A 15204-nucleotide genomic window follows, 5' to 3' on the forward strand; every position below is an offset into this window, starting at 1 on the left:
ACAGGAGGACAACAACAGGACAGGAGGACAACAACAGGTCAGGAGGACAACATCAGGGCAGGAGGACAACAACAGGACAGGTGGACAACAGGACAGGAGGACAACAACAGGTTTCAGGACAAACTCTTTAACGACTCGGAGTGAAAATGTCACTTTTCAAAAAGCGACTCTTGTAAACATCAGAAACATTAGCACTAACATGCTAACTACAAAGAAAATACTAGAGAAATGGACGCATCAGTCCTCAGAGAAGACGGCCAGGTTTCACATCAGAACTGGACCGGGACGAGTCTGCTGGACCCAGAGGGGCAGAGAACCAAAAACTGAAGTTAGAGATTTATTTAGGTTATTCAGGAAAAATGTCAGGAAAAATAAATGGTGATAAGTTTCATCTTGTTTTTCATACATTCACAAAAATCACAATTCAAACTAAATATTTGATTCACAAGCTAAATATCTAGTCAACTAGACATTTAGCTTGTGAATTAAATATTTAGTTCCAAAGTTAACATTTAATTTCCAAACTAAATATTTATTTTCCAAATTAAATATTAAGCCTGGTAGCTAAATGTTTAGCTAGCATCCTACACCCCATCTAAATATCTAAATATTTAGGTTGTAACAATAAAATCACACTAAATATTTAGTTAGGAGCTAAATATTTAGCTTTCTAATTTAATATTTTTAAGGTTTTCCCTTTACTGTAAACCACATTATTTTTTTTTAGATTTTATTTTCTATTTTTGTGTGAATTTACTTGCTTTTATTGCTGCTGTGCGACAATAAAGGAACTTTTATTTCTGAAAACAAATACAGTAAAATATCTGTTGTCCTATTTTATTTTATTTTGATGGATATATGTTTTACATGTAGGAAAAAAATATTTATTAAAAATAATACATTTTTGCTCATAATACAAATGTTTCAAGCGCATTTGCAGGAAATGTGTTCATATTTAGCTTTATTTTAATTAGTTTCAGCTTTAAATGGCTGTTGTTCACATTAATCTGACCTGGACACTGAAAGGCCGTTTTGAGGTGGATCCACTAGAGGAAAGGTTTTAATGCGGCGCCGCTGCATGTGCAGCAGATGACATTTATCTCCGCGGCGGCGTGGAGCGGAGTGCAGATCTGAGCACAGCTCTTAATTATAAACGAACGGCAGGCGGAGGAGCAGCGAGCTCCTGAGAGCAGCGCAGGAGGATTAGGTCTGATCGGAGCGGCTGCAGGAACCAGGAACCATTTCACACCAACATGGACATTTAATCATGAAGCTGCTGCGGATCCTCCGGCTGTTTGTCTCACATCTTATCCAAACTACTAATTAAAACAGAAAAATACAAAACAAACACTTTTCTGTTGTTGGGTTCAGCAGCAGGATGTGGTGAGATCTAACTTCCTGTTCACAGAGAAGCCAAAATAAAGAACCATGAAGGGAAAGATGAATGCTGGCCGTTGGCCCCAGTGAGTCCAGTTTAGACGTCACTGGATGTTGAACTGGTTTAAATTGTCTGCCAGGAATAATCTGAAGATGCTCTGATGCAGACCTGAGGTTGGCTTCAACGCTCTGCTCCTGCTCTGATGTTCTGATTCATGGCCGTTTAAAGGAAACATCCCAGAAACACCTGGATGATGGAAGCGTTCAGATGTTCCTGATGAGTTCTGGATGAAACGGCTGATCCTGATTTCTCTGCAGCTGAGCTGAGAATGAGGCCTGGATGATCAACTAAAGTTGGATGTAGCGGATTCTCACTTTACAAACATCCTGAGAAACTCTGGTTCGCTCCTGATTTAGATTAATCATTTATTAATCATTTATTAATCATTTATTAATCATTTATTAATCTTTATTAATCATTTATTAATCTTTATTAATCATTTATTAATCTAAATCAGACTCAAACACTTAATTCTGCCGAACTTTAAGGTTCGGATTAATTTAGCTTCATTTGTTAATCCTATATTATTTGAGTTTTATTTTTCAGACATCTTGACCTAATTTAACATTTTAGTGTATATTAATTTATTATTGCTTAGTTTAGCCTGAGCTTTAGGTTTCCTTTGGTGACTTAGCTTAGCTTAGTTTATATTATTTTAGTTTATTTGAACCTTATTTGTTTTGTCTGGATAAGATTTGCTGATCTAAGTTTAGCTTAGCGTCGCGTATATCTGATCTTAGATTAGCATAATTGAGCTTGTCTGATGTTAGCTTATCTGAATGTATAGATCTAGTAAATCAATATTCATCATCATCATCAGGTGTGTTGGTCCAGAACAGCAGCATCCAGATGTGAGCCAGCTGTGCTCCTTATTAAAGCCATGCAATAAACACGTCATATGATCCAGTTTAACAAAATGTAAAGTTTGTTCTCATGATGCCTTTATGACCTTTTATTTTTGTGTTTTTATGATATGAAGCACTTTGAACTGCCTTGTTGCTGAAATAACAAATAAACTGATTGACTGAAAGGAGGAAGATCCACTTCAGAGCTCCTGCTCTGATTTGCTCATCGGTTCTGGTTCTGCCTGGTTCTGAAGGGATTCTGTGTCTCTGATTAATAAAGTGGGCAAACTGTTTGCCATAAAGGCCTGAGAGAGCCGGTTCTGGAGGTTCTCATTGAGACGGTGAGCTGATCGTGTCCTCCGTGACCCGGTCCGTCTGACTGGGAGAACTCTGCTTCATCCAGACTGATTAATCGGATCTCGTCTGATCCCTGGAAGACAAAGTGCAGAAGTCCTGACAGGAAGTGTTGTCGGCGGCGGCCCGAGGATCAGCCCTGGGGGGGGAAACCTGGGCAGCAGGCCGGCGCGGCAGCAGATCAGCTCCATTAATCAGCCGCCACTCGGCTGTTTTCTGTCCTGATTGCTGCGATCGGATCGGGTTTTCCAGCTCGTCGCTCTGCTCTCCTGCTGCCTCATTCAGAAACAGAAAATCATTTCCCACATTTTAAGACCTGGTCTCATCCAGAACCAGGCCGAAACGATAACAAAGGTTGCCGGACGATAAATCGCCCCAGAAGTTATCGGGATAAACGATAATAGTTTGAGACGGTGACGGCACCTAACACTTTCTCACAGACCAATAAACTTTACATTCTGATTAACATTTAACACTGGAAGACATTTTTAATGTCCAAAAGAAATAAAACAGCAGAAACAGCAAATAAAATGAATTATGAAGCCTCTGTAAAAATAAACTTTTATCTGAAACTTTTATCATCCAGTTTAAGAGAAATCCAATAAATTCTGCAAATGGACATTACTAAGCTTGTTTTAATTTATCCTGCAGCATTACCATTCTTTGAAAACCATTAAATCTGATTTAATTCCACATCTGGAAGTGAAACAGACCAGAGTTGTTTTGTGATCTTTTGGTGAAAATATCAGAATCAGCTGTTAAAAAGTGCCGTTTGTGTCGCAACCAGCTGCTGTTGGATCCATCAGATTAAAGTGATTTAGGTTTTTTTCTCAGTTATTTGTGGGTTTAATCAGGTCAGAGACATAAATGTGATTAAAGCAAAGTTTAAAATCTGTTCATTAAAGCTCGTTTGCTGCTGCGCTAATGTGAGCCACAGATTTATTTCATCTGCGCGCTGCTGAATGTTTTCTTTCATTAAACGTTCCTATAAACATGATTATAGCAGCAGAGATGCTGAAGATAAAAAAAAAACCTGATGAAACATTAATAACACGAGTTTCATCAGGGAGAAATTAATGATAAAAACTTTTGAAAATGCTGACAGTTTGTCTCAACAATGAGTTATGTAGAAATACTTGCATGTTTTTGACTTCTACTAAAATTACCACAAAATGTAAGTAAAATATTTAGATGTTTTCTCTCTTTGCAGTTTTTATTTATACAGATTATTCCCATATTTTTAGCTGCAGGATGTTTACATCTATATTTGCAGAGTTACGACCCCATCATAAACTTTTTCTGTTTAAAGTAAAACTGTTAGGTTTTTTTTAGCTGTGATAATAAACGTCGGGCTCGCCTCGTGTTGCTCGGTGCTGGAAACCTGAGGATGTTACTGGTTGGAAGTGAGGAAGAAAACAGGAAGACGCTCCATAACTGGAGCTATCTGTGGATTTAGGATCGATTTGTGGATCCATGAGAATCAGATTTACTCAGAAGGAAAAACTCTTCAGTCGGTTTCTGATCCGAGTTTCTGCAGCAGGAAGAAGATTTTATTGAGGTTTATGGAGATCATAAGATATTAGTTTCTGTGTTCAATTAGAAACATTTTGATAAACCTGCTTGTTTCTCTTCAGACCAGGAAAGTTTAGACTGCTTGTTTCTGTCTCCGTCTGCATGGAGCTCATCATTAAAGGGGCATTTTGTGTTTTCCAGCCACATAGTGACATTTTTTATCCACATCAAGTACAAATGTTACCTTCACTTGTTATAAAAATGCTGCATATATAAAATATGACTTTGAAATGTGACTTTGTATTTACCGCCGTTTGGGCCTCTGTCTCTTTAAAAACGTGTTTGGGTTTTTCCAAACATGTTTCTGTCCATCATGGTCCAACTTGTCTGCTTGCTGGACGTCCCTTCACGTCTCTGGCTTTCTGATGGTTCGTAGTTGACCTTTGAACCCTTTCCCCTCCTTCCTGTCGTGTCTCCCAGACGTGGCTGAAGAACTACGGCTACCTGCTGCCTCATGACGTCAGGACGTCGGACCTGCGGCAGGAGAAGGCCATGCAGTCCGCCGTGGCGGCCATGCAGCGTTTCTACGGGATCCCGGTGACGGGAGTCCTGGACGAAACGACCGTAGAGTGAGTCACGCTGCGTTTCCATGACAAATGGGATCAAATCTCTGTCTATATTCCGCTAATGTAAAAGAATAAAATAAAATTCGCAATTGCGTTTTTTCCATTAAATAAGAAATTAGATAAAAGTGATGCGTGAATGAGAGAATTAATTAAAAATCATGGCAGAGACGGCTGTAAATGTGAAATATATTCATAATTCAACCAATCAGATTCAACTTTTTATGAACTGTGATGCTCAGCGGGCTCTGGTGGAGCCAAATAAAATAAAAATAAAAAAAGCTACAAACCACGAAGAAGACTACTTCCTGTCCTCTTCTTCGTGATTTGTAGCTTTTTTTTTTTTGCACAATGTGCAGCTGGCTCTACGGAGCCCCTAAGGGGTCATGGAGAAAAAAAAAAGGAAATAAATCCCGACTTATTATCTCGAGATCCCGACTTTCGAGATAATAACTCGGGATTTCTTTCCTTTTTTTCTCTCTCTCCATGTCCCCTTAGGGGCTCCGTAGATCCAGCTGCACATTGTGCAAAATAAAATTAAAATAAAATAAAAGCTACAAATCACGAAGAAGAGGACAGGAAGTAGTCTTCTTCGTGGTTTCCGCCAGTAGCAACATGCTGATGTTGATCATGTGACTCGTGACGCCTGAAGATGTATCTTATCCCTGTGCAAAAAACTTTTTATTGAAAATCTTTTTTTGTTGTTTTTGTTTTGTTTTAATTGGCGTGTTTCCATTAAGTGAATTTATTTTTGTAATTTAAGTTTGCGCAGTTCTGTGGTTCCTGAAAGCAGCTACTGATTGTTGCCAGATTTTACTGAAATATTCCTGAAAGCAGCTGCTGATTGTTGCCAGATTTGACTGAAATATTCCGTCCTGTCGTCATTTCCCGTCCCGCGCTGAGCCAAAGCTGCTCCTTGTGTCCAGGTGGATGCGGCGGCCTCGCTGCGGCGTCCCCGACCATCCTCACACCAGCCGGCGCCAGAGGAACAAGCGCTACGCGCTGACGGGGCAGAAATGGAGGGAGAAGAGGATCACCTACAGGTGGCGCAATAAGCAATCAATCAATTCATCCATGATCCATTAAAACGAGTTCAATCATTGAAAAATGTAAAAACTGGAAGACAAAAGTCTTCAGTCTGGTGCTTTGGCCTCAACTAAACATTTTATTGAAAAACAATCTTGTTTACAGAGACTTCATAATTCATTTAATTTGTTGTTTTATTTATTTAAAATGTCTTCCAGCTCCAGTATTAAAAGTTCATTTGAATTTAAGAGAATGTTTTAATAATTTATGGTCTCAAAACAACATTGTTTATCACGATTTATCGTCCAGCAAAATTAGTTATTGTGACAACAACAGTAACAATTCATTATTGTTATTGTGCTGTTAACCAGAGTGTCCCACGGTACCCTGAATGCACCATTCTCTCTGCTGCTGGTTCTCTTCAGAGGCCCTAAAGCAGATTAGGAAACTCCCAGGAGACACTGAACACATCCTGCTCCTCCAGAACCAACATGGCTCCACCAAACTTTAGTAGAAATCTAACCAAAAACAACCTGCAGCTGTTTCCCTGCAGCTTCTCCTTCTAGTTTCGTTACTTAAACGGCATCAACTGGTGAATAAAGCGACCGATGAGTTAAATCCTCTGTGGTGATTTAGCAGAGAGGCAGTGTGCTGGGGAACGAAGCCCGGCCCAGTGGGACCGGCACCGGGCTTTTAGGCAGAACCCATAAATACTCCCATCCACAAAACTCAGAGCCAGAGATGGTTTATGTTAAATAAGCAGTAAACCAGGCTGTACCGCAGAAAGGAAACTGTTAAGACAGATGAATTAATAATTTGCTGCTAGTGCTACGTTTCAAAAGGAAATAATAATAATAGTAATAGTAATAATAATAATAATAGTAATAATAATAATAGTAATAATAATAATAACAATAATAATAGTAATAATAATAGTAATAATAACAATAATAATAATAATAATGATAATAATGATAATAATAATAATAATAATAATAATTATAATAACAATAATAATCATAATAATAATTATAATAATAATAATAGTAATAATAATTATAATAATAATAATAATAATAATAATAATAATAATAATAGTGGTGGGACTTAAATAAAGAGTTTAATCGAGTTAATTACAGCATAATTAATCAAAAAACAAAATATTGGCAAAATAAGCTACATTTTCTGTTAAACAACCTTTTTGCTGCTAAATGAATGAATGAGCATAAGAAATGCATTTTTACTTTTTTATTTTATTTTGCATTATGCATTTTATTTGCATCAAGATGACATTTATTTTGGAAGTTTGTAGGTAGGAACTAATATCAGGGATGTTGGTTCCAGTGGTGCAACTGAGAGAGACGCACCTTCTGGTGACACATGTGGAGGTTGGCGCTTGAAAAAGTAAAGTTAAAATAGTTTAATAATTGCTGAAAAAATGACCTTTTCTGGATAACCGTCCCTTCTTGTTTTGGACTCTGCGTAGTCGGACACCTTTTCGGCAATATTTTTCATACTTTGCTATTTTAGTGGTGATAAGTAACCATAGCAACAGGTTGGTTTACAACAGGGAACAACTGATTAACAAGGCAAAAGCTGAATATAATTTAATTCCCATTAGGGTGAATAAAGTATTTTTTTTTTTATTTGAATTCAGCTGTTATCTAAATGTATAAATCTCAAACATGACTTTCAATAAATTTGAATTTTACACCTTGAAGTTGGGCCTCTGTCTCTTTAAGAAGCTCCTGCTTTTTCTGAAGCTCCGCCTTCAGGAAGTCGTCCCAACATGGCTCCTTTATTAACCCTTTAACGACGTTTTCACCAGCGTCGCTCTGAGCAGCAGCTCCTAGAACGAGCTCAGCAGCTCCACCAGCTGTTTGCTAATTCCTGCTGGCTAGTCTGAAGGAGCTGAGTGGAACTGCGTTTTGAAGGCGGAGCTAGGTCCAGCCAGGCATTTTGAGCAGCTGAATGGTTGCCATGGAGATTAAAGGATTTCTCAAACATGCATGAAATAATCAAAGCAACACTCCAGGTCTGTTTTTGATGAGAAAATCAAATTATAACATGATCAAAAAATGCCAAGCTTGATACTGCCCCTTTAAGTTTATTGTTGCCAAGGGGAAATTCCACTCAGATTTTTGCGTAACTAAAACTCTCCAAGGCAACATGATCTGTTATTGGACCGCATCAATCCCACTCCGCCTCGCCCGCACCGTCCCACTCAGAGCTCCATCGGGTTAATGTAAATTACCGCCTCCCCGCGGGACACTGAAGGCATCCCGGCGGCGCTGCCTCCCACTCTGCAGAGTCAGCTCCGGTTACTCTGGGTCTCCTCCTCCTGTTTCGCCTCCCGTCAGTCCAAACGGGCCTGCAGGCTCCGATCATTTCAAATCTGATTGCTCGTCTTCTGAGGCGCCGAAGCCCCGTCTCTTTAAACGACGCTCTGTATGAGGCGTGTGGTGACAGTTTGGCTGCATCGGATCGTTTAGCATACATGAAGTATTTATTCCCACCTGCTGAGTTTTGTTCCAGTTTCTCCTTCCTCCGCCGACTCCCGTGGGAGTGTTTCGGTGCTTGTTCGTCTTGGCGGAGCTGCAGCTGTGCGTTCACCCAGCGACGTTCCCGTAAATCCCTCTTCATGTTCTGGGAAGTCTGAGCGCAGAAAGCAAAACACACAAACGGAGACGAAACGACAGAAAACGTTTCCAGTTGACAACAGAGGCTGAGCGTATGGAGGACCAAAACTGTCAAGGTTTAAAATAAAAGCAGGAATATATATAATTAGTTTTTCCTTTTCTTTATACTTGCGTTTTTGTCAAAAAAAAAAGTGTATATAGAAATATAAAAAGTTGAATGGACATCAAGAGTATATGAGCCAACGTTTAATTATTTGGTGTGAACATGCGAGAAAAAATGTATCCGTAGCATTTTGTAGCTTATTTGTGGTTTTACAGGTGATTTATTTTATTTAATTGTTTTATTTTTATGTTTTTTATGAGCATAAACACTGACTGCTGAACTGCTTGCAAAAGAAAATGTTTTTTCTGTATTTTAGTGCTGAAGTGGAGTAAAAATTCATTTATTTATGTTTCTCTGCATTGATAAAAATCAGGTCTGAAGGGGTTAATTAGATTTACGTGGTTCTGATTGTTTAGTTTGGGCTTTTATCTAAAACATCAGAAATCTGCTGAGCTTCTTCGCCGGACCTTTTCCTGCAGCGTCCTTCCTCTTCCTCTCTTCCTTTCTCTGCCCTCCATCCCTCCATCCGTCTCCTCCTCCAGCCGTTTTGCGCTGAGTTTCTCCAGATCTGCCGGTGAGACGAGCGATAAAAGCCAATAAAAATGGACGGCACGTTTCCTCTCCTGCAATTACTCTGTAACGACCTTTCTGCCTCGTTTATCTGCAGCTGCACATTAACCGAGCTGCAGCTTCAGATGGAAACATCAGCAGATCAGAGAGAAATGATTCAACTCAAAAAACACAGATTGGGATCATAATTGTACCGTCTGCACAGCGGTGGAGCCGAAGCGCTTCAGTTATCTGGTCTGCAGAGTTCTGGCCTGTTTGTATCAGTTTTATAAAACTTTATCTTTTTTCCAAGAGTTTAAAAAAATCATTCATGGTGTGCTGTGGTGGCGCAGGGCTTAAGCACAGTCCACATATGGAGGCCTCAGTCCTCAACGTGGCTGTCGCAGGTTCGATTCCCGGCCTGGCGACCTTTGCCGCATGTCTTCCCCCTCTCTCATTACCCATTTTCCTCTTAACTAACTACCAAATAAAGACACTAGTTTTATTGGCCACTAGAGCCAATAAAACCTTTAAAAAATAATAATAGTAAAAATATTATTCATTTAAACTGGTTACAAATTAGAGGTTTGCAGTTTTGGGGGGGAAATAAAAACAGACAAGTTTATCCTTTTATTTTATTTAATCATTTTTTCCTGTTTTAACTCTATTTTTTCCTAAGTAAAAATAGATAATAAGTAGATAGATAAACATTTTATTCACACGTTGGTGTTTTTTATTTTTTTTAGTATTTGTGGGATTTGCTATATTTTTCTGTCTGATACATTTCAATTTAATGTGATATTTTTATGTAATTTAATTTTATTTAAATGTTTAATTTTTGTTTCATTTTAAGTTATCATTTTTTACTTATTTTCTTATTTTGCCAACTAAACTTTGAGCTGATAACTCCGTTAATTTGAGCTTCCTGTCCTCTGATTGGTCCGTTTCCAGGCTGAAGTGTAAGAAAAATACTAAAAATGATTCCCTCTGCCCCCCAGGATATCAAACTACACCCCCAAGGTGGGGGAGAAGGACACGCACCGAGCGATCCGCCAAGCCTTCAACGTGTGGCAGGCTGTCACTCCGCTCTCCTTCCAGGTCGGAAACCGGCAGCTTCTCCTCATCTCCGTTATAAAAATCATTTTTTTTTAATTTTCCTCCCTCTCATCCAATCAGGAGGTCCCAAACTCAGACGTGGAGAGCGACGGGAAAGATGCCGACATCATCATCTTCTTTGCCTCTGGTTTCCATGGCGACAGCTCTCCGTTTGACGGCGAGGGGGGATTCCTGGCCCACGCCTACTTCCCGGGCGCCGGCATCGGAGGAGACACCCACTTCGACTCGGACGAGCCGTGGACGCTGGGAAACGCCAACCATGACGGTGAGCGCCGCCGCCGCCGCCGCCGCCGCCGCCGCCCGGGGTCACAGAGGTCAAACCGGCAGTCAGAATCTATTGCCTGGTTTTTAATTGTTTATTTGAACTGTTTTACATCTTGGAGTCATTTAATGTTTAATTTAAATCAATTTTTAATTTTAATTCTATTTTTATTAAAATGTTCAGTTTGATTTTTGTTTTGTTTTCATATTTTATTTATTTTAATTTAAATGCTTAATTTCTTTTTTGTTTTATTTTAATTATTTATAAATTTTTATGTAAATGTTTCATTTTATTTTATTTTAATTGTCTATTTACTTATTGAAACGGTTCTGAACGGTACTTATTATTGGTTCTGATCAGTTTATTATTGGATCACCTGATTGATTTTTTCCCCTCTCAAACCCTGTGGAAGCAGCAAAGTGTTTCGTTTTTCCACCGTGGTCGTGTCTTTTGAACGTTTGAGGTTAGAATTTCATTATTTTTAATCCACTTCTTCTTCAGGTTTCAGAGAAAAACTTAACGGAAACAAAGTTTACAGTTCAAGGTGGCAGCAAACGAAAAACTTTCTCAGAGTTTCCTTCCTCCTGAAGTGTTTGAGACACATTTAAACGTGTTTCTGCTTTCCCTAAAAGCTCTTCAACCTGCAGTGCTCTGTCTGTCTCTATCAAACACACACACACACACACACACACACACACACACACACACACACACGGTGTAATTGAAAGATTAGCGAGCAGATAGCGCAGCGTGATTCATGCTATCCGCTTCAGAAGGACAAACGGGACACATTGTTCACTTAGGATTAAAACTTCATGTTCCCACCTGAGTCTGGTGACGGTTCGTTATTAACCTGCAGGACAAAACTGAGGGCAAAGCAACCCACAGGAACCAGAACCGCAGCAACCAGAACCGCTCTCTTCATGGAGGGACTCACCCCTCCTCTGGTTTGTAGAAACAAATAGAGATTCATTAAGAGGTGCTTACTTTATGCAACCATCAACGAAGACGGTTTAAATTTATTTATTTAATTTAATTGATTTGGTAGATATATTTCACATTTACTGAAAACGTGCCAGAATTAACCAAAAAACTGTTTTTCATCTGTTGTCACTTGACGATGCTCAGTTTATCCTGTTAAAACAAAATAAAGGTTATATAAATAAGGTTAAAATGATTTCACTACACAAATTGTGTCAACAGGTGCAAAAGTTAAATCAATTCAAAACAAAATCAGGAAACTACAACACAATTATAGTTAAATTAAACACAATTTAATAGAAAATGAAAACTAAATAATGTTCAGTCAATAATGTAATTTGATCAGCATGTCCAGACATTTAAGAAAATGACACAAAATCTTGTTTTATTCCATCAAATTAATGGACAGAAAACAATAAAATAAAAATGTTCATGAATTAAAAAACGTTTAAAGTTGCTTCCTTTTTTTTTTATTTGTTCATTAAAGTATTTACAAAATCTGAAAATTAAATCTGTGCAAGCAGCAGAAACATTATTCAAGACGAGGAAAAGTGTGAACACCTTTTCATTTTGTTAGTTTAATCTCCATGGCAACCATTCAGCAGTGCAAAACACCTGGGTGGACTTAGCCCCGCCTACGAGGCTCAGCTCCTCCTTGAACAGGCAAACAGCATTTTTACGTTTGTTTATCGTGAATAAAATTATTATTAAATCTGATTTGACAGTTTCAACAGAAATTATTTTAAAAATTCCACATTGTTAGTAAAATCGCAAGTTTATTTTGTAAAACCACAATCTTCACTTTTAGATCGTTGTGTTGCCGTGGTGACGACCTGACGCTCCGGTTTGATCGTGAATGTAAACTGGCGCCATGCAAGTAAAACCGAATAGAACTGAAAGTGAAAATGCAGGCTTCAGCAACAGGAAGTGATGCGTTCAAAGGCCTGAGCAGAGCAGAAAGTCGGCGTCCAGGGAGCTGGAGGAGGCTGTAATCTTCAAACGCATCGAGAAGAGCAGAGAATTATGGGCTGTAATTAGGTTCAGGCAGAGTCGAACCAATTAGAGAGCTCATGAAGTGTTTGAGTCTCAGCTCCTCCGTCAGGCGGCTGGAAGTTATTAATTATCTGACAGCAGCTCAGAGTCCAGATTATCGAATCCCACGTGGGTTCAGAACGGGCCGGGCCTCCGGTCTCCTTCAGAACCAGCAGGGCGGGAAGGAAAGAGGCTTCAGATGGAAAATTATCCACCTCTTTACTGTAGTAACTCACACACCAGGATTAAATGCAGCATTTTCTCCGATGTAAAAACCTGCAGTGATGCAGGAGAAGGAGGATTAATTCAATTATATCGGCTCCATCTTTAAAAAATAAAACAATATGGGATATTTCTGGGGGAAACAATCACAGCTCAACAATCATTAACTGTTTATATCAAGTGTGTCAAGTAGTGGGCGGAGCTTAAACCTGTTAAACTTTTGAGTTTAATCTGATTAACAGATTATGTTCTCTGCTCAGATCAGAACATTTTTATTAATGTTTCTCTAATTGAAGAATAATGTCTAAAGTAGAAAAAGGTCAAGTTTGTACTTCTGGTTATGGAAATATGCATCAAGGTGTTTGAATGTTTAGCTAAACTAGATGGAGCGCCGTTTCTAAAGCTGCAAAGTCAAAAATTAACAGAAAGAATTTGGTTTATTTGTCATAATAAGATTTCATCCTTTAAAGTCATATTTCACCACGTTACTCAGTCATTTATGAAAGTCACAGTTTTAAACTAAATATTTAATTAGCAGTGGAAATGGCTCCAATTTAGCTCCGAGCTAAGACAGTAAGTAAATATTCACTCAGCGTAAACTATGTATTTAAACTAAACATTTAGCTAGTTCAGATCTAACTTTTAACTAATATGTAAATTCACTAGTGTGGAAGTGCACTATCAAAATAAAAGAGACTGAATCCTTCAACGCTGATGCGTCTCTGTTTCTGTTTCATTGATGAACATCTGGATTCGGCTCATTCTTTGTTTTCTGTTGAAATGTTGGGCAAGAAAAGAAACAATGATGAAGAGGTGACAGGAAGAAATTCAAAATCAGGAGTTTATAAAGAGGTTTGGAAAACCCAGCTTTTATTTTGGAAGTCCATTTCCTGTTATCAGCAGGTGAATTTAGCATAACTTTTAATCTTTAGCTCATCACCCTCCATTAGCAATGAGCTAAAGGAGGGTGATGTGGGACACCTTACAGATTGTTATTATTATTATTATTATTATTATTATTATTATTATTATTATTATTATTATTATTATTATTATTATTATTATTATTATTATTATTATTGTTGTTGTTGTTGTTGTTATTATTGTTATTATTAGTGGAAAATGTGTTAAACTTCCTGTTCAGAGCGCTAACTGCTGCTCAGCAGGATTTTTACATCAAATATAAAGATATTTCTCTTCTCCAGATCCAACATGTTTGGTGTTTCATGAGATCTAAATAATTTATTTTCTCTCAGATTATATATTTAAAGACTCAGTGTGTTCGTTTGGGACTGGTATTACTTCGAAGAGGAGAGTGATAGAAACAGATTTTACTGTGAATTTAACAAACCACCTGCAGATCAGTGGTTCAGTGTGTTGGACGCCATCTTTGATTTTCTGCCGTCTGTCTGTCCAGGTAATGACTTGTTCCTGGTGGCGGTGCATGAACTAGGCCACGCTTTGGGTTTGGAGCACTCCAACGACCCCAGCGCCATCATGGCTCCCTTCTACCAGTACATGGACACGCACAACTTCAAGCTGCCGATGGACGACCTGCAGGGCATCCAGAAAATCTACGGTGAGGAAACACGACACAAGTAGAGAAAGAAAAACTGAACTGGCAGGTCGAAGCAGGATTCTTTGAGGTGTTCATGAACACAACATTTCACTCTGAATCTAAAAGCAAAAACGTGCAAAAGTCAAAACAGCAAACTGTTTGTGTGAATTATTAATGCCGGAGCCCAGAGAGCAGCTGAATTATGGAGAATATTCAGCAGCTGGGCTTCGTTTGAAGGATGAAAACGGATCTGAACCAGCAGCTTCTGCCTGGAAAACGTGTTTACGCCAGAGACACAAAGATGGCCGCCGTCTTCATCAGCTCTGACTCTGATTTCTGTCTGCAAACGAGGAATAATCGCCATGGCGCTGGTGGAAATGTGGGGAAAAACGTATTTATTTAGACACAAAGAGGAGGAAGAGAAAGTGTCTGTAGGGTCAGATTTCCTCTTATTCACTTTAATGATCAGAGCCTGAAAAAAAACTGATTATCACCTTAAAGGTCATGATGCACGGCTGACATTTCAGGGAAACATTGACAGGAAGCGTGAGATCAGCAGCATCTTTTCTCTGCAGCTCAGTGTTTGGTGCCGATACCTGACTGAGTTCCTCTGGTTGTTTCCACCTTTCAGGGAAAAAACACGGCCGGGTTTTTATTCCTCTGTGAAGATGCAGGAGTCAAAGAGCCGTTTGTAGATCAGACGGACTTTATTCAGGCCAGAAACGGCGTTCAGATAATCTGAACAAAGACGTTTCTGCTCAGCACAACCACACAGAAAAAAGAGAGGAAATACATAGACTGAAGGCTGAAACATTAAAGGAACAGCTAGAAAAAATGACTAAAAGGACAGATGGATGGATGGATGGATGGATGGATGGATGGATGGATGGATGGATGGATGGATGGATGGATGGATGGATGGATGGATGGATGGATGGATGGAT

General features: G+C 38.9%; 1 protein-coding gene across 3 annotated transcripts in view; it reads left to right on the top strand.

Moving 5' to 3' along the window:
• mmp24 (matrix metallopeptidase 24) overlaps nt 1–15204 on the top strand; it is a 35888-nt gene that overhangs the window by 6790 nt on the left and 13894 nt on the right. For all 3 annotated transcript variants that reach the window (XM_017304793.1, XM_017304794.1, XM_008408264.2), the window contains exons 2-6: nt 4630–4778; nt 5699–5815; nt 10088–10187; nt 10266–10470; nt 14120–14281. In XM_017304793.1, the coding sequence (XP_017160282.1) occupies nt 4630–4778; nt 5699–5815; nt 10088–10187; nt 10266–10470; nt 14120–14281 (733 nt within the window). The remainder of the gene's footprint in view (nt 1–4629; nt 4779–5698; nt 5816–10087; nt 10188–10265; nt 10471–14119; nt 14282–15204) is intronic.

This window comes from Poecilia reticulata, linkage group LG5 (genome assembly GCF_000633615.1).
Source record: "Poecilia reticulata strain Guanapo linkage group LG5, Guppy_female_1.0+MT, whole genome shotgun sequence".
In the NCBI taxonomy this organism is placed as follows: Eukaryota; Metazoa; Chordata; class Actinopteri; order Cyprinodontiformes; family Poeciliidae; genus Poecilia; species Poecilia reticulata.